The sequence below is a fragment of the Danio rerio genome, chromosome 3 (assembly GCF_049306965.1).
Source record: "Danio rerio strain Tuebingen ecotype United States chromosome 3, GRCz12tu, whole genome shotgun sequence".
NCBI classification, from domain to species: domain Eukaryota; kingdom Metazoa; phylum Chordata; class Actinopteri; order Cypriniformes; family Danionidae; genus Danio; species Danio rerio.
The window spans coordinates 48,615,707-48,636,595 of record NC_133178.1 but is presented as its reverse complement, the minus strand read 5'-3'; the positions used below and the strand labels follow the sequence as shown (position 1 = coordinate 48,636,595).

General features: G+C 34.5%; 1 protein-coding gene across 4 annotated transcripts in view; it reads left to right on the top strand.

Moving 5' to 3' along the window:
• adgrl1a (adhesion G protein-coupled receptor L1a) overlaps nt 1-20,889 on the top strand; it is a 377,800-nt gene that overhangs the window by 317,833 nt on the left and 39,078 nt on the right. For all 4 annotated transcript variants that reach the window (XM_068219411.2, XM_068219413.2, XM_021474721.3 and 1 more), the window contains 4 exons: nt 2,848-3,021; nt 4,808-5,017; nt 15,673-15,893; nt 20,754-20,820. In XM_068219411.2, the coding sequence (XP_068075512.1) occupies nt 2,848-3,021; nt 4,808-5,017; nt 15,673-15,893; nt 20,754-20,820 (672 nt within the window). The remainder of the gene's footprint in view (nt 1-2,847; nt 3,022-4,807; nt 5,018-15,672; nt 15,894-20,753; nt 20,821-20,889) is intronic.

Sequence of the window (20,889 nt, the reverse complement as noted above, 5' to 3'; positions counted from 1 at the left end):
TCTAAATAACTTGCATAAAATGCAAGCAATGGGTAAAATAATGTTCCATCATCATTCAGCATGCCATAAACAGAGTATTTAAGTAGAAATTACATAACATACCTATTATTACCTGCACTTATTAAAATGAAAAAAAAAGAGTCCAATTACTGAATAAGTGTCTGCATAATTGTTGTAGAAGTGATTAAAACTGTTGTCAGAGGATTTAAAACTCAACCGTTTTTTTAGGTTTCACTGCTTTAATCGTTTTTATTAACATTTTAAGATTTATATGTATCGATATTTATCGACTATACAGTCATTAAAAACCACAGTTTCTTTTAAGTATAATAACCTCTCTCCTAATTTGAACTTAATGTATATAAGATACCCATTAACATTTCATCATATATATATATATATATATATATATATATATATATATATATATATATATATATATATATATATATATATATATATATATATATATATATATATATATTTTTTTTTTTTTTTTTTAAATGTCTCTCTTCATCTTATTTAAACAAAATTTTGTGGCTTTTCATCGTCATCTATCTATATTCACATAACAAAATCTTGGGGCATACACCTGTCTATATAACGTCCCAGGGTTGACCGTGCATGTCAAAGCACAAAGCAATCATGAAGACAAAGGAATTGTCTGTAGAGTGGAAGATGTTTGGAACCACCAGGACTCTTCCAGGCGCTGGCTGGCCATTTAAGCTGAGTGATCAGGGGAGATGGGTCTTAGTCAGGGGGGTGTTCAATAACCTGATGGTCACTCTGTCTGAACTCCAGCGTTCTTCTGTGGAGAGAGGAGAACCTTACAGAAAGACCTCAAGACCTCAAGAGTATGCACCAATGTACAGAGACATCCTAAATGAAAACCAATACTTTTTTTTTACTTAATTTTAATATGAGTGATTAAAACAGGTTTTCAGAGATTTTAAATGTCATTTTATTAGCTTCCACTTCCTTTGAAAACACCATCAGATGTTTCTGTCTACATTTTTAAAATGTACATTCATTAAAATCCACACAGTTTTATTTGTGTTCAATAACCTCTTCGCCGTTAGTTTGAGAAATTGTGTATGTTTATTGATTAAATAACAATCACAACAAACTATTAAATGATTATATATGCTGTGTGTGTGTCACATCTTTGATATTTACACAAACTGTTTGCTGTAATAGAACAACACACATCAGTGCCTAACGTGAAAGCAGCAGGAAATTGCTCCTGTCCCTTAAACATAAATCTTTTAAACATGTTGAATAGATAAATTCAAACACAAATCCTTTTGTCAGTTCTGTAACATGTCTCAGTGCTCAAGAATCAATGAGAGATTTATTGTTTATAATTTGGTGTAATTGCGCTTCCTTTGCAGGGCAGAAAATGCTATTTCAGGCGGTGAAAATCAATTTGTAAGAGAGACACTACGGGCTTGCACATGATTCCTAAACAGAAAACATCATTACTGAAAGACAATTATTGAAGATTTTCCAGTCTTTTTGCTGCTGGGATATTTTGCTTAACTAAAAAGTAAACAAATAAATAAACACATATCTAAAGTACTTAAAATAAATGTTAACTATATACAAAATACATTTTGTTTTTATTATTATACTTAGTTGCCAATAAGACATAGTATTTAATTTAATTTAATTTAATTTAATTTAATTTAATTTAATTTAATTTAATTTAATTTCATTTAATTTCATTTAATTTCATTTAATTTCATTTAATTTAAAACTTTTTATTTCATTTTCATTTCATTTTATTTTATTTAAATTATTATGTCCAACATATCAACTAATTTAATTTAATATTATTATTATTATTATTATTATTATTATTATTATTATTATTATTATTATTATTATTATTATTTATATAGTTTTATTTATTTATTATTAATTAATTTATATGTTTGTTTGTTTATTTATTTATTTATTTATTTGTTTGTTTATTTATTTTTTGTTTATGTATTTGTTTACTTAATTTTATTTTACTTTATTAAATTATATTAAATTAAAATAAAATATATTTTATTTTGCCATACAACAAAATGTGTCCAACATGTTAGCTAATTACGTTTTATTTTATTTTATTTTATTTTATTTTATTTTATTTTATTTTATTTTATTTTATTTTATTTTATTTTATTTTATTTTATTTTATTTCATTTTCTTTTATTTTATTTTATCATACCACAAAACATGAGTGGTGGGTGAATCATCATGCAGGTCTCAGATTCACCATCAAACACTCTCCAGTGCCAGAATGAGAAGAATTCCCTTATTCTTTTCTGGAGGAATTTAGAATTTAGCAAAGATGAATATGGGGCTAGATGCAAACCTACGAATAGTGGATGGGTGGCAAGCTAGTTTTGAAGCAAAGCAGCCTGGTGTCTAGCCACCTTTGACCCATTTATAGGCCTGTATTATACTAAAGCAGTGATTTGTAAGTGATCAGTAAAGAAATTAGTGTTTGCACATTTGAGCAATGTGTGTGAGAGACCTACTGAATAAGTGTATTTTGAATTTTGAATTGGTGTGTTTGGAAAAGAAAAGTAGCTTCCTGTTGGATTTTTTTTTTTTTTTTTTTTTTTTTGTGTGTTTTAGGTAGAAAATTGTGCGTAGTGTTATGAAAAAAAAAAGTGTTTTTTTTTTTTTGCAGTTCAAGGCTAAGAAATAGCTCATGGAGCTATGTATTTGGAGATGTGCTATGTAGTTTTGCAGTTTAAGTGATATGTTTCAGAGAAGATAAAAAATAAATATTCAACAACAAAAAAAATATTTGAGTTAAACTAAAATAACACATCTCTTGTTTTCTCTTCGCAGCTGGAGAATCATTTCAGCCCCAACTGTTCATTCTGGAACTACTCTGAGCGTTCGATGACGGGCCAGTGGTCATCTCAGGGCTGCCGGCTGATCGAAACCAACAGCACACACACAACCTGCTCTTGTAGCCATCTAACCAACTTTGCAGTGCTGATGGTGCACCACGAGCCAGACGTAAGCTCAGCTCTCTTCACATCCATCACCAGCTCACAAACAAACCTGAATATAACTTGCAATACACCTAAACAACTTTACCCACTTACATACAGGCAAACACACACACACACACACACACACACACACACACACACACACACACACAGACACACACACATACACATCTATACGCATATGAGTAAAATACACAAACAAACACACAGCAATTTCAGCTTGACATTTACTGGATTTTCATAAGTCACTCTGCCTCAGGCTGCCTATCCGTTTATAATATTTCCATCTCTTTCTTCATGTCTCTCCTCTCTCTCTCTCTCTCTCTCTCTCTCTCTCTCTCTCTCTCTCTCTCTCTCTTTCTCTCTCCCTCTCTCTCTCTCTCTCTCTCTCTCTATCTATCTATCTATCTATCTTGCTCAAATTCAAAATAAACTGAGGTTTATTGTCGTGACCTGTCAAGTTTCGATAAGGCATTGCAACTTATTGAATACAGATGTACAGTGATAACAGTTTTTCTCAGTTGCTTTGTTACATATTTCAGATCAAAATTGAAATTTGCAAAAACAGTAAGTTCATTTCTCAAAACAATGTGTACAAATAGCAGAACACAATCAATTACCTGTAAAAGCCAGTCTCTTGCTCAAAATACTTTCAAAACTAAATTTCTGTATCAATGAACAAGTCAGTATAATCAGAATTAGAGTCCCTGTGTCATTGTGTATGGATTAGACAGTCAAATTACTTAGTCGTGTTGTCAATACTAAAGTGAACTCTGGAGAGGTGTTCCAGTGTAAACGATGCCAATTATTATTACTATTTTTCCTGTTTGTACTGTAATTTGGTGACATTGTGATACAGAAAGGAAAAGACAGCGCTGCTTAGCACAAAACAGAGAAAAAAAACATAGAAAAGGTGAACAAAGGACAACCTCCTTTTAGACCTTCATTAGAAAAGTCAAGATTAACCTGGAAGAAATGTACTAATTGTAGAAAAAAATGGTCTGATGGAAATGTATAAAAATGCATAATGATGAAAGATAGTTTGATAGACAGACAGACAGACAGACAGACAGACAGACAGACAGATGATAGATAGATAGATAGATAGATAGATAGATAGATAGATAGATAGATAGATAGATAGATAGATAGATAGATAGATAGATAGATAGATAGATAGATAGATAGATAGATGATAGATAGATAGATAGATAGATAGATAGATAGATAGATAGATAGATAGATAGATAGATAGATAGATAGATAGATAGATAGATAGATAGATAGATAGATAGATAGATAGATAGATAGATAGATAGCACACCAGAAAGTACATTTCTGAAAGGCTAAAGAAAGAATTTGGAGTGGCCTAGTCAGAGGCCAGAACTGTATCCAATTGAGATGCTGTGGCATAACCTTAAAAAGGCAGTTCATGCTCGAAAACCCTCCAATGTGGCATGATGAATTGGCCAAAATTCCTCAGCACTTTAACAGACCCATTGCAAGTTATGGAAAACACTTGATTGCAGTTTTTGGTGCTAAGCTTAACCTCACCAAATATTCAAATTTAGTTTTTCTTTAATATCAAAATAATAGCAAAAAAAAAAAAAAAAAAAAACGTCATGATCCGTTTACTTGTGTTATCTCTGACTAACATTACATTTGATTGTTGATCTGAAACATTAGTGTGACAAACATAAAAAAGATATCAGTAAGGGGGGCAAATACTGTTTCACACTAATGTATATATTTACATTGTTTGCTTTTATATTTTATTTTTTGTCTCTCAGTATCCAGGCAGGATGCACGAGTTGATCCTTTTTGTAATCACATGGGTTGGGATCGTCATCTCGCTGGTGTGTCTTGCAATCTGCATATCCACCTTCTGCTTCTTGCGGGGCCTCCAGACTGACCGGAACACGATCCACAAGAACCTTTGCATCAACCTATTCATCGCCGAGCTCCTTTTCCTCATCGGCATCGACAAGACGCAGTACCACGTAAGCAGGCTAAATCTGTAATGCGGCGATAATGAACTTCACCCGGTGATAGTCTGTATTGTTTTAGCATCCGATTAACCAAAGGATTTAAATGTAAACTGCATTAAGTGCTGGTAATTTGCATACATTTGCATGCTACATTTAGCTGTCTGGCGGATGAGTGCTGGCTCTCAGGGCTTGGTTGCAAAGGATGCAGCGGACTATTACAATTCAAAGTAGTTTCTTAACACTGCACAGCATAACTCCATTATATTTTGTGTTGTGTTTACACTTGACAGGTTTTGGTGTGATTGAAACAATATCTGATTGCAACCCTGTGATTTTGCAGGCTCGCAAAAATCAGATGGAGGGCAGGAGGTTAAAACTGAATGAAAGACATGGAGAAAAGTTGTTAAAAAGAGATAAACTTAAATAACAAACACATACAGTATATTGGACGTGGTCCTTATACCATTAACAAGAGGGAGTTTTCTACTAAAACGATATATTAAAAAATTAATAGGTGTCACAGAGGCGCAATGAGTAGCATGATAGCCTCACAGCAAGACAGTCACTGGTTCAAGCCTCAGCTTGGTCAGTTGGCATTTCTGTGAGGAGTTTGCATATTCTTTCCGCGTTTGTGTGGGTTTTCTCCGGGTGCGCTGCTTTGCCCCACAGTCATGCACTATAGGTGAATGTCATAAGCTAAATTTTCCGTAGTGCGTGTGAATGAATGAGGATGGATGTCTTCCCAGTAGTGGGTTGCAGTTAGAAGGGCACCCGCTGTGTAAAGCATATGCTAGATAAGTTGGTGGTTCATTCTGCTGTGGTGACCCCAGATTAATAAAGGGACTAAGCCAAAAAGAAAATTAATCAATGAAAAAAAAAAAAAATAATGATACCTACTAGGGCTGAACGATTTTGAAATAAAAGAAATCAACATAGCCACGTTTTATGTTTCTATATTTTGCGATACTAAGTGTAATTACTGGAATCACTATAATTACTGGAAAGACCAGTCACAATAAACCAGTCACAAACACTAAACAGCAGAGCAATTATGCTATACAATTAAAATGCAGTGTGTTTACAATTTCCTGGAAAACAGTAATTTAACTTCCTAATTTATAAGGAAAATGTATACACTAACCGGCCACTTTATTAGAACAATATATTTAATATCACACAAGTAGCACTGTGATGTGGCTATATCGTATATAGGCACTGATGGGAAGCGGTCATTGGTGTGAGGCCGCAGGCTTACGAGTGTGATATTGCGTTTACACAACAGTTGACGGCATAATCATATATAAAAAAAAAAAAACAAGAGTCTAAAAATCATTTTATATGAGGAACTACTTTCTTCCACCACTCCTTCACATCTGCAGCTGACATCAGAACAGCAGAAGTCATTACTAATTCAACAATGTCATATTAGAGCTAGTGTTTGAATGATTCTCTAGTGTGATGTCTAAAGTGATGACAAACTGGTAATTTTGCTACATTTTTTATAGTTTAAGGCTAAATTACATGAAATTCCATCAATCTAGAGACATTCGCCAGTATTTCTCTGTTGCAATGGGATATCACAATATTTAATCCCGAAAAAGCCAAAGCCACGCAAAAACTACCAGATTACTGTTGTGTTTGTGATAAGGAAAAATGCTAAACACATGTGGCCATTACTTCTTTCTTTCTTTTTACTGAACTAGTCTGCAGTAATAAAAACAGGAAATGCTTTAGAAACAGATGGCCAAGCAAAAAATAACTACAAAGAGCTGCCAACACTAAACACATACATTCCTGATATGTGAGTCCCATCTCACACTCAATCCACACTACAATTAATACGGTATAAATAGTAAATATTCAGAAAATTCCCAGGCAAGTTCACATAGGCATTGACTTTGTGGAATTTTTTCAAACATCCATTCCAAAATACCAGCAAATTCTGACATCATTAACCAGAAATGAGCTGTAAACATCTGCTCCTTTATGTGTAAACATAGAAGGGATTGGGCATTTGTTGATAGTTTTACTTTTATTTAAAGCTTTAGCATTCATGTAGCTGCTTTTGTCCCAGAGACATGCGGAGACAGAAGCGCTAACCATGGCTAAATGTTTACACATTTGACTACATTACAAATTCTGTAAATGGATAAGTATTGTAAACAACTTTGTTGTAAACATAAAGTTGAAGTTAGAATTATTAACCAAATTAATGCAAATTCTTGTTTTGTAAAATTGTAGCAACAAATTTACTGGTATTTTTTTTTTAAAAAGGCCTGTTTACAAGTGAAATTGCCGGTAATTTTCCGGATAAGTCTGTATTTGTAAAAGGAGCTAATGCTAAAAGATACTACTGTAACAATCACAAAGGAGCTCACAGTTTATAACTGACCCTAAAATCGAACAAGCAAATGAAACTTTTCAACATTTGCACAAACAAAAGATTCATTTTAGAAGCTTTAGCCTCGTATGTGTGTGTGCACATGATACCACAGAAACACAGTCTGACTTTCTGAAAAATGCCTCCAGGCAATATTATGCAACTGTGCTTTCACTCTGCACTGCTTACATACTCCAGATTCTCACGGAAAATGATGTATTATATGTTGATTATGCATTTTCTGCGCATTTAACCAGCTGCTGCTGCATGCGTTGATTTCTTCAGGGTGTTTTTTTTTTTTTCCCTTTGAACCAAGCAACATTATTTTGATGAGGTTTAAGGTTACAGTTTGACGCCAGCGTGTTCTGCGCTACGGCTCTACCAAAGTGTCATGTCAGAGATGAGGTCCTTTCTTTTTTTGAGGGGGGGCTTGTCCAATTAAAAAAGCAGTCAGTGTGTTGCTTTGAGCATTGAATGAAGTTTAACAATGACCCTGGAAGTATATCTGATGACAGCTGGTGTTGATGGGGTTTGTGTTTTAGTCAACCAACCAAAAATGAAAACCCCGGTGAAACAACACTTCAGCAGAGCAGAACAACCACTGTCAACAAATTAATGCTGCTCAGCTCAGATTGAAAATCGCACTTCAGCGTAGCGCTTCGATGTTTTCAGCTTCAAGAGCGGCTGATTACGTGCACAATCAATAAATCACACAATTCTCTTCAGAAATGAAAATTAGAGTCTGCTGGAAGATTAGGACATTGTGACAGATCGGTTTCACGATCAAATTGGGATGTCCTTGGATCAGTTTCTTCTTAAAAAGCAGAGGTTTCATTTGATTGGCTGATTTAATGTGTCTTACGAAGTTCAGAGTGCATCAGGAAACAAAATGACATTAAATGGTGGTTTAAATGAGCTGTAATTGTAGCTGGAGAACGTTTGCAGGGTTTAAGACATCGATTTTTGTTGTGTTTTTGGAAAATAAGAGTTTGAGGCTCTTAAATGAGCGATAAATGTACAAATGTGTCTGTGTCTGTAACGGTCATGGGAAAGAGTCAGTTAAAGTCGCCATTAAATCAAAATGTATTCTTATGATTATATGTACACTCACCGGCCACTTTATTAGGTACATCTGTCTCATTAACGCAAATTTCTGATCAGCCAATCACATGGCAGCAACTCAATGCATTTAGGCATGTAGACATGGTCAAGACGATTTGATGAAGGTTAAACCGAGCATCAGAATCAGGAAGAAATGTGATTTTAAGTGACTTTGAACGTGGCATGGTTGTTGGTGCCAAACAGGCTGGTCTGAGTATTTCAGAAACTGCTGATTTACTGGGATATCTCGCACAACCATCTCTAGGGTTTACAGAGAATGGTCTGAAAAAAAAAAGCGGCAGTTCTGTGGGCACAAAGGCCTTGTTAATGCCAGAGGTCATAGGTGAATGGCCAGACTAGTTCAAGCTAAAAGGCAAAAATAACTCAAATAACGACTTATTACAACCAAGTTATGCAGAAGAGCATCTCTGAATGCACAACAGGTCCAACCTTGAGGCAGATACACCTACAGATGTATAAGATTGCATTATAAGATTCAATAAGATTGGAAAAACAGTGCTTGGTCTGATGAGTCTTGATTTTTGCTGCGACTTTCGAATGGTAGGGTCAGAATTTGATGACAACAACATGAAAGCATGGCCCCATCATTGGTTCAGGCTGGTGGTAGTGGTGTAAAAGTGTAGTGGATATTTTCTTGGCACACTTTGGGCCCATTTGAGCCAACTGAGCATCATGTTAAACACCCCTGCGTTTGACACCCCTGCAATAGAGCACTTTTGGGATGTGATGGAATGGGAGATTTACATTATGGATATTTAACCAACAAATCTGCAGCAACTGCGTGATGCTATCATGTCAATATGGACCAAAATCTCTGAGGAATTTTTTTAGTACGATGTTGAATCTTTGCAGTTAAGGCAGTGCGGAAGGCAAAGGGGGGTTCAACCCAGTACCATTAAGGTGTACCTAATAAAGTGGGCGGTGAGTGTATATACTGTAGGATTTCTTGGAATAAACAATGTATCAGCACACTTCATTAATTTGCAAAAAAGCTGTTGTCCTCATAAACTTTAATTAAACACCATAACCTTCCCTCCCTCTCGAAATGACTACATTTCCTTTCGAATTTTTATGTCCTTCACTTCCTAACTTCTCTCCATCTCGTTGTCTTGGATATACACAATTAATCATGTTAATATGGAGACTATGCAAGGTGTGTCGTGCCCCACAAGTTACGGTAGGCCTCGCATACCCCATTAAACTTAGACAACAGAGACATGACTTACATAACAGAACCACGACATTATCTTCTGCTTTGTAGCTGTGTAGGGGCAGAACGCAAAGTGTTAGGAATCATTATAAATCTTAACAGCCAAGTATAGTTGTTTAAGTGCCTAGTTGCCATGGATAAATTAATTTGAGTTGATTTAAACGCTTAAACACATTCTATAATTGTTAGACACATGAAGTAAGGGTCATAAAAGTTAAATTATTAATAATAGTTAAAAAACAAATCATTGTGAAATGATCAATGTGAAAATAACAACATTGTAACTCTTTAACTGTCTGCTTTACCAAATAGGTGACCATATGTTGACTGATTTAAAGCAATTAAAAGAATGACTATTTTTAATAATGGTTTACACACAGCATTGTTGGTTTAACAAACATAATCATGTTGCACTACTACACTTGATTTTGGTTTTATTGTTAAAAAATTAATTAAAGATTAAAATAATTAATAATAAATAAATAAATAATTAATTAAAATAATTAATTTAAAAATTAATTATTTAAAAAAAAGAAACCAAGAAAACGTGGTAAAAGAAAACCTGAAAGTAAGCCGTGCTTCAAAGAATAAAGATGATTAGTACTAATCAAAAAAATAATAATAATAATTATATATATATATATATATATATATATATATATATATATATATATATATATATATATATATATATATATATATATATATATATATATATGCACACACACATTTCTAGCCATTTGCCATTTTCTCTAGGCACAATTTTGTTGTTGGGAAAATATATTTTATGTGCATAAATATGACTTTGAGGTGCTAAAATTACTTGATTTAGATTTTGTGGAATGTCCACATGGCTCCTAATTCATTTTATTTTTTGTGTGTGTTGTGTATGAGCTTGCTTAGTGAGCATAAGCACATGGGTCATGGTTTTATTGTGTTGTATTACAATTAGTTTTTGTTTCACATGACTTTTCAGAGCTTAAAGGATTTTTCAAATTTATCAAGACACTGCTTGCTGCAGAGCCACTTAGCACTTAACTCCCTCTCACTGGAGCTTGAGCTGTCTCCCCCTATAAGCTGTTTTAATGCGTACACCCACCCCACCCCTAACCCAAACCCCCCGTGACATCACTTGTAGAAGAAGTGCAAGGAAGAAGGATCTGGGGCTCAAGCTTCCCCTTGCTGGCGCTCAGCTCTGCCCTGGTATATATTTATTTATTTTTATTCATTTATTTTTTTCATACCATATGTATTAACTCTGGTACTTTTACCAGAGTTAGGAAATGCAATCCAAACATTTTTTTTTCTTGGTGTGACAGTTTGAGGGCCTGTGTTGGGGAGTAACTAGTTACATGTAACGGCATTACGTAATTTAACTACAAAATAAAAGTAACAGTAATTCATATGACTGAGAAAAAAATGTGTACATAAATAACAGTTACTTATGAAAATGTTAAAGATCACATTTAAATATGTGAAATAATATAAATCTGTTGCTTTGCCTGATTTTGATATGCACAATGCTTTCTGCTAAGGCCATTTAATAAAACCGTGCTATTCTGCTATAACTAAATTTCTCAGTAGCATAGCGGTAGCGTCATTATCAGCGATTTAAAATTTGTTATGCATGTAATAGAGATGACCAGAACATCGGGACAGAAACAAAATGTATTGTTTTAATAGCTGAAATGACAGACAATACAGACAATTCACAATCTATGCCACAAGACATGTTTGCCGTCATGTGTTGCTGTTTTCTAATTTTCCTGTTTTGTGCCACATTGTTCAAACAATAAATCCATTTGTGCCGCTTTGTGGACTCATGGACTCATGTCGGTCTAGATTGGAGGTATGTTAAGGTGCTTTAGTAGTGCATTGTTATTTTGAGGAACTAAAATAGACTACACTATTGACCATCTGAGAGCAGATCTAAAGTCCAGCGTAGAGCCTTAAATGCCTACACATTGCTTAATACACAACGGATGTACAGCAGTACACAAATATCTTTACAAATGAAAAATTATTAAAATATTACAAAAAATATTACTTTGTACATAAATATAAAAATCACTGCCTCCATGCCTCATCTCAGGGAGCTTTTTTTCAGTTTTTTCCATCAAAGTTTGCTTTTGTATAATGTTATTATTATTAGTAGTAGTAGTAGTAGTAGTAGTAGTAGTAGTATTTATTATATGCATATTTATATTTGTTTTAATAAAAACAAGCTTAGATTTGTCCACTTGTCGAGTTTAGAATATGAACATAGAACATGTACTTGGATATAACGTTTTTTGACCACACTTTGTTATTATTGTTCATTTATTTGTTTGCTGGAAATTAGAACTGAATTTAGAAATAGTTTTGAAACGAATATTTGCGCCTAACGAACAAAATGAAATATGTAGACTAATGGATGTCTTCAGTGGAGTGCATACAATACTGTTTCCTATTCAAAAAAAGACAAGGAATAAAGAGTAAAAATTAAGAGAAAGAGAAAAATAAAGTAAAGAGAGAAGGCTGATTCGTGATCCTGCTGCAGATGGTCTGTTTAAGGATTTTCTCGCTTGTGAAGCGTTCAGTTTTTCCATTTACTAAATTTTCCATGTAAATTGCAAATGTGCCATTTCGTGACGTAACTTAAAGTCTTAAAGGGAATGTGAGATGAGACTCTGATTGGTTGAATGCACATTATTCTCACAACACACATATAACTCATTAAGAGAATAAGCACAAGAAGCGCCTTGGCGCAGAGCATATTTTTCCATCCTTAAAATAGCAAAAGTGGATTCAGACATGCCCTTAATGTGCTTTATATTTTGCTAGATCATTAAAATAGAGCCCAAAATTTCAATAATACACACTCAAATATTCATGTTAGAAATATATGGATGTAATTTGTGGTATTATTCAAAACACTTTTATTTAAGGATTTAATTTTATAAAATAATCAAAGGTTCATCTTGGAGACACAAAATGCACCTGCAAGTTCAAAATCACACGAATACATAAATATTAAATGCTATAAAATTTAAGATTAAATTAAGTTATCTCCACTTTTTGAATGTTAATAATCCGTGTGAACTGTGTCTTAATATGCTAAATATATTTACTTCTCTGAAATAAACTCCCTGTCAGGCACAGTGCACAATCTGTGCCAATCATGTCTTTAGTCATAAATATTAATAACAATATGTGACGTTCATACTAAGTGATTTGCTTTAAAGTTTTTTTTTTTTTTTTTTTTTTTTTTTTTTTTTGCTGGAAAACATTTGAAGTGTTCAGATGCAGAAACCTCTAAATGCCATCTGCAATTTTCTTTTAAAATGAGCATTTTTATTAGGTCCCTGTGTGTAGGTTTAGTAATATTACTTTTACAGCATCGACTAAGTTCATTTCATGCTCTTCAAATTAAAATAACTCATCATAAACAAAGGAGGCTAAAAATAAAGCTCATTTTAATGGAAATTTCAGATGGCACAGGTTTTTGCAACTAAACTATTTATTTATATATCCACAATGGCACATAAAAACAAAGTGTATGACAGCGAGTATGTACAGTTAATGTCAGAATTATTAGCCCCCCCCCCTGAATTAGTTAGATTAACTAAGCAGGTTAGGGTAATTAGGCAAGTTATTGTATAACGATGGTTTGTTCTGTAGACTATCGAGAGAGAGAAAAAAAAAAAGATTAAAGGGGCTTATAATTTTTACCTTAAAATGGTGTTTAAAAATTGTAAAACTGCTTTTATTTTAGCCAAAATAAAACAAATAAGACTTTTTTTTCCAGAAGAAAAAATATTATCAAACATACTGTGTAAATTTCCTTGATCATTAAAAAAGAAAAAAAAAATCAAAGGGAGGCTAACAATTCTGACTTCAACTGTATACAGTATTCATGCCTGCAGTATAGTTAATGTAAATCAACACATAGTCTTCTGATACCAATAGCAAGATTTAGTAAAGGGGTAGTTCACCCAAATCTGAAAATACTGTCATCATTCACTCACCCTTTACTTATTTCAAACCTTTTATACGTTTAAAAGAAGATTTTTCTAAAGACGTTGGAAACCTTTACCCATTGAGTTCTAGACATACTCATGTAGTATTTATTTTCCTACATAGGTGAGTGATTTTCAGCTTACTTAAAATATACATCCTTTCCTATTCAGGGGAATAAACAAACTCATAAAGGCTTGGATCCACTAGAGGATTTGTAAACGTGGAGTTAATTTTCTCTTATTTTTTTGGGTGAATTATCCCTTTATTAGTTCATTAATGCATGATTTCTGTCTATATATGAAGCAACGTTTCATTAGGAATGATTCCTTGAGTATAAGTAGCCTTGAGTAATAATGGCACATGAATTGCACTTGATGACAGATTTTACATTGACTTTTAGGATACCAAAATCCTTTTTTTTTTTTTTTTTTTTAAAGCTGAAACAACAGTTAAACTAGTTCATTCAACTTTCAGCTTAGTTGTGAGCCAATTAACAAAATTTTTGTTGTTGACTGGGTAAAAAACAAAAACAAAATAAAAAACAAGAATACACAATTGAAATGACAAAATCTCAAAACATTTTTGAGTGTAGTTCTAAACAAAAAATAAAGTGCAAAATTGACCAGATTTCAAGGATTGATCACACAAATAGAACCATTAAACTGGCTTGCATGTCATTCCAAAACTGAATTCCAATTTCTTTTGCCAAAAGGAAAATATTTTGATGAATGCTCCCCGATCAAACTTGTTTGGTTCCTATTGCCGTCTATTGTACTTTTTGTTTATGCAATGAAGGTCAATGGAACCAAAACATTTTGGTTTTCCAGAATGTCTTCATAATATCTTCTGTTATGTCTCGCCAAACAAAGAAAGAAAATAAAACACCCAGAGTTTATTTGTACACTCTCAGGAATAAATGTACGCAAGCTGTCACTGGGGTGGCATCTTTTCAAAATACAAATTTGTACTAAAAGGGTCCATACTGGTATCTCAAATGTATATATAAGTACCTAAAAGTGTTGAGAGGAACACTTTTGTACTGTTTAGGTACTAATATGTACCCTTAACATTACACATACAATTGTTAATGAGGCTCATCATAGACTTTTTTCTTGCGGAAACTCAACTCTTTTATTGTAGAGAAAGTTATTCTTAAGACCTTTTACAATTCATTTATTGAAAGTATTTTGTCCTTTTACTTTATTTGCTGGTTTTCTTTACTGTCTATAAAAAAACAAGAATCTTCTTCAAGGCATTGTTAATTTGTGTTCAAAGATTTTGGGAGTTCCTCTGCGAAGTCTTGCATACTATTATGAACAACAGGTGTTGAGGATGGCAAATAAAATATTAGGAGACAGAACACATCACTTAAATAAACATTTTGAGTGGATGCCCCTTGTTCATCGTCTGAGGACAATAAGATATTCCACAAATCGTTATGAATTTACTTTTGTGCCTGAAGCAGTTAGGTTATGTAATGCAAATGTAGTTAATTGATGTACTATTATTTGTTTTTTTTTTTTTGTTTTTTTTTTGTACTTGTTAAGTGTTGATGTTTATTATGTTAAGTGTGTCATTCTTGTTTTACTGTATGTGAAACACCACCATGTCGAAATGAATTGCCCCAAGGGGATTAATCAAGTTTTAAACTAACTAAGGTATTAATATAAAAATTTGTGCCTTTTAAAAAGGTACCACCCTAGTGACAGTTTGTGTACCTTTATTTATGAGAGTGTACAGTACTTGAAAACACAAGAGCAAATATTTTGAAGTATGTTGTTTAACCAAACAGTTAAAAACAACCGTCAAGGGGAGCCAAAGTTGTTTGCTTGCCAGTATTCTTCAAAATATTTTCTTTTGAATTCCAGAGATAAAAAGAAACCGCTCAGCTTGAGTAAATAACATGTCAAAATCCTCAAATTTACTTTTTCTTTCCCCGTTTTTGTCCTCCCACAGATTGCATGCCCCATTTTTGCGGGCCTTCTGCATTTCTTCTTCCTGGCTGCGTTCTCCTGGATGTGTCTGGAGGGGATCCAGCTGTACCTGATGCTGGTGGAAGTCTTTGAGAGCGAATACTCCCGGAAGAAATACTACTACCTTTGTGGCTACTGCTTTCCAGCCCTGGTGGTGGGCATCTCAGCAGCCATCGACTACCGCAGCTATGGGACCAAGAAAGCGTACGTGTGAATCAGTCTATTAGCACTCGGCCATACAAGGGCCAGTGGTTTTTAGAGCAGGGGACGTGACCCCTCTTTAAATCATTTGTTTCATTTAAATGGATTCCAGCTAAACGTCTCTCTGGGAGTTTAAATTCCATAAAGCGCAGCATCGCCTTTCACTAGGAAACCTATACTGGTGTTATGTAGTTTGCAGTCCAGTTAGAGATTGCTCCCTGTCATGTGATCCTGGCCTGACCAAGGTCATCATGTGAATTATAAATGAAGGCAGTTAAAGGTGTTGCATTTTTCCCCTCTTTTTTTTTTTTTTTACTACCAAGCATAAGTCTGACAGATCCTGTCCTGATAAATCTCTTTAAAAGAGCACTTCTCAAGAGAATATGCTATTTTTAACCAATAGTGAAAACTAACCAGTCAGAGAACAATCTCTTGAGAAATAATGGTTCGTTTTAAACCCTAATGGGATGCACTTTACAATGCAAGTGCAGTACTAGGCATTATTTATGCACAATTAAAATTGAGTTAATATGTTTCTCATTAAAAACTAAACCATGTGTTACCTTAAAATATGTTAAAACTAATTAATTGCTGTTTAATATATGTCTAGGTAAATAATTTGACATATTTAATCAACAGAATTTCCTATATTACTCAAATAGACATGGTTTTAGCTGCTGATATTGTAAACTTACCACAATTCCAATCCAGGCTCATTCTGACAATTTAGTCTCGTGGACGTTTCTGGAGACCTCGAAATACGTCCCGGGAGGTACGTATTTTTGCAGTTTTCTTATTTTCGCAAATCCAAGAGAGGTCACTGTGTGCTTTTTCGTACCTCAAATGTCTCTCACGAGTGCCGTTTGCACCCGCGCTGTTCTCGCATAAACCCACCAGAGCCCGCTGTCGACTGACTGTCTGTCTGACTGACTGAATGATTTACTGGGTGCCCGACTGACTCACCCTCCTCCTTCCCTAAACCCAACCAATTTCACAGATTGACCTGCCCACCAACTTAATTCCCTAAACCCAACCAATGATTAACAAAAGTCGTCCAGAAAAAGAAAAGCCATCGTCTTATTTTTACCACGTTTTTCAGATTTTACCACATTCCCACCCTGTTACTCACTTGTTTATTTTATTTTTTGGATTCCTTTTTTTTTTGTCTTTCCTAATTTCTGGAACTGCTCTTTCCCGGACTCGAACCCAGTCGTCGTCAACTCCTCTCTGCGTCTCAAGTTTGCCGACGTACATGAAGAGCTAACTGGATAAACTGATTACAGCGGGAAAGCCCTCCACATGGAGGTAAGCGGTCAGCCGGTAAGCACGAAAAGGAACGTAGCGTTTGCTTAAATAATTAAATTCAGCCATATGTACCTCTGGCTACCAAATTTACAGTCTCCAGAAACAACAACAGGACTATGTTTTCAGAATGAGCCCGTGTTGCACAATTCTATATATAATTTATATTCTAATCATTATTCTGAGCCATTTGTCCATGAAATTTAAGATTGAAGCTTCGATTGAGATTTAAGACTTAAACTTTATTGAGATTGAGATTTGAGAATTAAGAATTAATGTCTGGTTTTATATTTTATAAAGACATTACCCTTAAAACACTGTCACCATGGAATTATTAGGTTCTTTCTGCATTCTGAATGATTTTAAGATATTAAGCGTCAAAGTTTTTGCCTTCCATAGCCAACAGCATGTGTGTAACATTTGTTTTGTTTTTTTTGTTTTTTTTTTGGAAAAAGTCCTAAAATGTAAACAACTTATAAAAAACATCCCATAATGCCATAAGCTGTCATTTAATAAGAATATGCCAAAAACTAAATTTTGACAAAAATGTCAGATAGAACCATATATTCGGCTTAGTCTTTATTTTAGAGACCACCACATCGGAATGAACTGCCAACTATTCCAGGATATGTTTTATGCTGCAGATGCCCTTTCAGCAGCAATACAGTACTGTTAAACACCCATACACACTCATTCACGTTCAATTCACCTATAGCCAGTGAATTTGTGATGCACATCTGTGACAGGAATTATGTTAGTGCAATGCATAACAATATGTACTTGCAGGTGTTTTCCCACTCCCACACCTGTTTGCATCACATGTACTTATGAACATTGTATTGTCTAATGCCATAGTTCCACACATAGCCCAGAATTGTCAGTACATTAGTTATGAATTAATGCATGTTATTGCACCTGTGTTGTGTAAGTGTTACTACCAATGAAATAATTAAATAAGTCGTGCAAAGTCATAGACGTTTCTGGGGCAAATTAAAAAAAAGAATGTGGACCAGATTTCAGGGGACAAATCACCAAAAAAAAAAAAAAAAGTTTATTTAACTGAGCCTTCCATTCCATGGAATGGAAGGCTCATGTATGGATAACTTTTCTCTTTTGTGCAAAATACAACAGATGTCTTCTCTTTCAAGGATTCACACTTAGCTGATAATCAATAAAGCGTATTTGGCATGCTGTCCCGGGAGAGAGCCCTGAGCTCATAATATCCTCAAGCCCGGGGCTCCCTCCCGTTAGAAGGGCGAGATGGGAATTCGAGGTCAGGTACGTCTCGAGAACTCCCCTGCTTGTCACCGTGAGAAGTGTAAACTAAGGTTAGCTTAGTTATTAAGGGTGATAATTTGTTTTAGTCGATTGGCTATGGTTTATGTTTTTGGACAGTGGAAGGAAACCGGAGAACCCGGGGAAAACCCACGCAAACACGGGGAGAACATGTAAACTCCACACAGAAACACCAACCGGCCTGATGGGTTGGACCGGCGGTGTTCTTGCTGTGAGGCAACAGTGCTAGCCACTGGGCCACCGTGTCGCCCGATCAGAAAAAAGTGGGAGGATGTAGGGGTGGAAAGGGGGGGATCTTCAAGTCAAAGATAACTGGAGTAAAAAACTCAGGTTATTTATAATGCTTCCGTAATCATCAAATAGGGCTGATTACGGAGCTAACAAGGAGCCAGCCGTGTTGATTATAAGCATGTGATCCTCTCGAAATTAGTTTATGAATAAACAGATATTTTTAAGTTGCTTATGAACCAAACAGTTTTCCCATAAAATAGAATGCAATAAAATATGTACACATTAAAGGAATAGCTCACAAAAAAAATATTTTAATTTTAATAACACCACTTGTTTACAATCTTGATACCTTAGACTGTTGATGTTGCCATCCACTCTGCAGATCTCTCACATGCCCCCTGATTTCTATGAGAATCTTGGGTCCATATGAGGTCCAGTAGGTCTTCTGTAGTATTTATGATAATATGAATGCAGTTCAATAGATGATTCATTTGCTAAAAATCTACTTTCTGCCACTTTTCCAAATTATCAACTAGAAGTCAAGTTATTATTTGTTGCTCTTACAATTGAGATTGATGACAAGATTTTTGTCAGGTAGTGTATGGAAGTCAGTTGTGACTGGTTTCCAGCGTACAACACAATTATTTTGTGTTCAACAGAAAAACAAAACTCATGAAGGTTTGAAACCACTCAGTAAAGGGTCACTAAATTTCCATTTTTATGTCTAGAGAATATAGAAAAAAAAATAGGTAAAATTAATTATTGGAACAAGTGCTCTACTATTCCATGCGAGTTCAATCCAAAATGAGGGGGCGGAGATCAATTTCCAAAAATATTGGTAATTTATTAAGAACAAATTAATAATTCAATTAGGGCCCTGGGTCGCACAACTGTGTCCAATTGGTTATACAATGCTATCCAAGAGAACACACTGGGCGCTCTGCAAGTGTTTTCTTAGGACTAAAGACCCAGTTTATTTATACAGAAGAAGGAGAAGGCGGGTTGTCTTTGTCAGCTTTTCTTTACCGTCTCTAGTTTCTCTCTTCTACACAGAAGAACTGGACCAGTAAAGTGCACATGCTTAGAGACCTCCATAGGCCCCAATATGTTTCATAACTGGTTACACAGGAAATCAGAAGTGAGAGACGCACGTTATTTTTATTGTTTCTGCTGTAGATTTCTTGTCCAAGATAGCTCTTTCAGCAAAATGCCTCATTAGTATGCAAAATACATTTCCTCAAAGGCCAGTTTTGGTTAAGTTATAATTTGACAGAGCATACAGAATATAGTAAATAATGTAAAAAACATACATGGAAAAGAATGACTGTAAAGGTAAACAATTTAACATCTCTTTAAGCAAAGCATACATAACGTACCAATAAAGAATCAAGGTTAACTCAAATGAGAAATTAAAAAAAATAATAATTATTATATTTTATACATAATACAATACATATATTGTTTTATGGGAAGTGATAATTGCTTATTGATCTTTTATCTTAAATATTTAATAAACTCGTAGTCAAATTAATAGGGAAAGGGATTTAATGAGTGGGCGTAGTCCAATTGATCGCCGGCGGAAGTTACCAGAATCGCTTACTGCACCTTTAACTGCGCTGATTGCTGCCTGCACGAGCATATGTGTGTGTGTGGATGGGCGTGTTTGTGTGCACGCGAGTGTGTGTTTATGTGTGTGCGCGTGTGGGAAAATAGCACAGCTGCAGACTTTTGAATGTTGACTACAGTGCAGAAAATGAGACGCTGACTCAGTGTGCTAATGATTAAAAACTGAGCTTAACCTTCAACTAGACTTTTATTGCTTTTATTAGCTTTTGTATGGCAAAAGATATGCATCCGCATGTTCTTATTAATACTATTTCAAGACCGTTTGCCAGTTTTAAAAGGTATTTGATGATCAATAATGTGCTACCAAATAAAAAAGCAACAGAAGTATCTGCATGTGATGAAGGGATCGTTCTGTGTATGGTAAAATGCACTGCTAAAGTGTGTATAATGTGTGTGTTTTGTGTGTAGGTGCTGGTTGAGGGTGGATAACTACTTCATCTGGAGTTTTATCGGCCCTGTGTCCTTCATTATCATGGTATTGTTCTCTCCAAACATTCTCCCTGCTTTCCTCAGAGTTTGTTCTTTTCTCCCTCTGGAAAGTGCT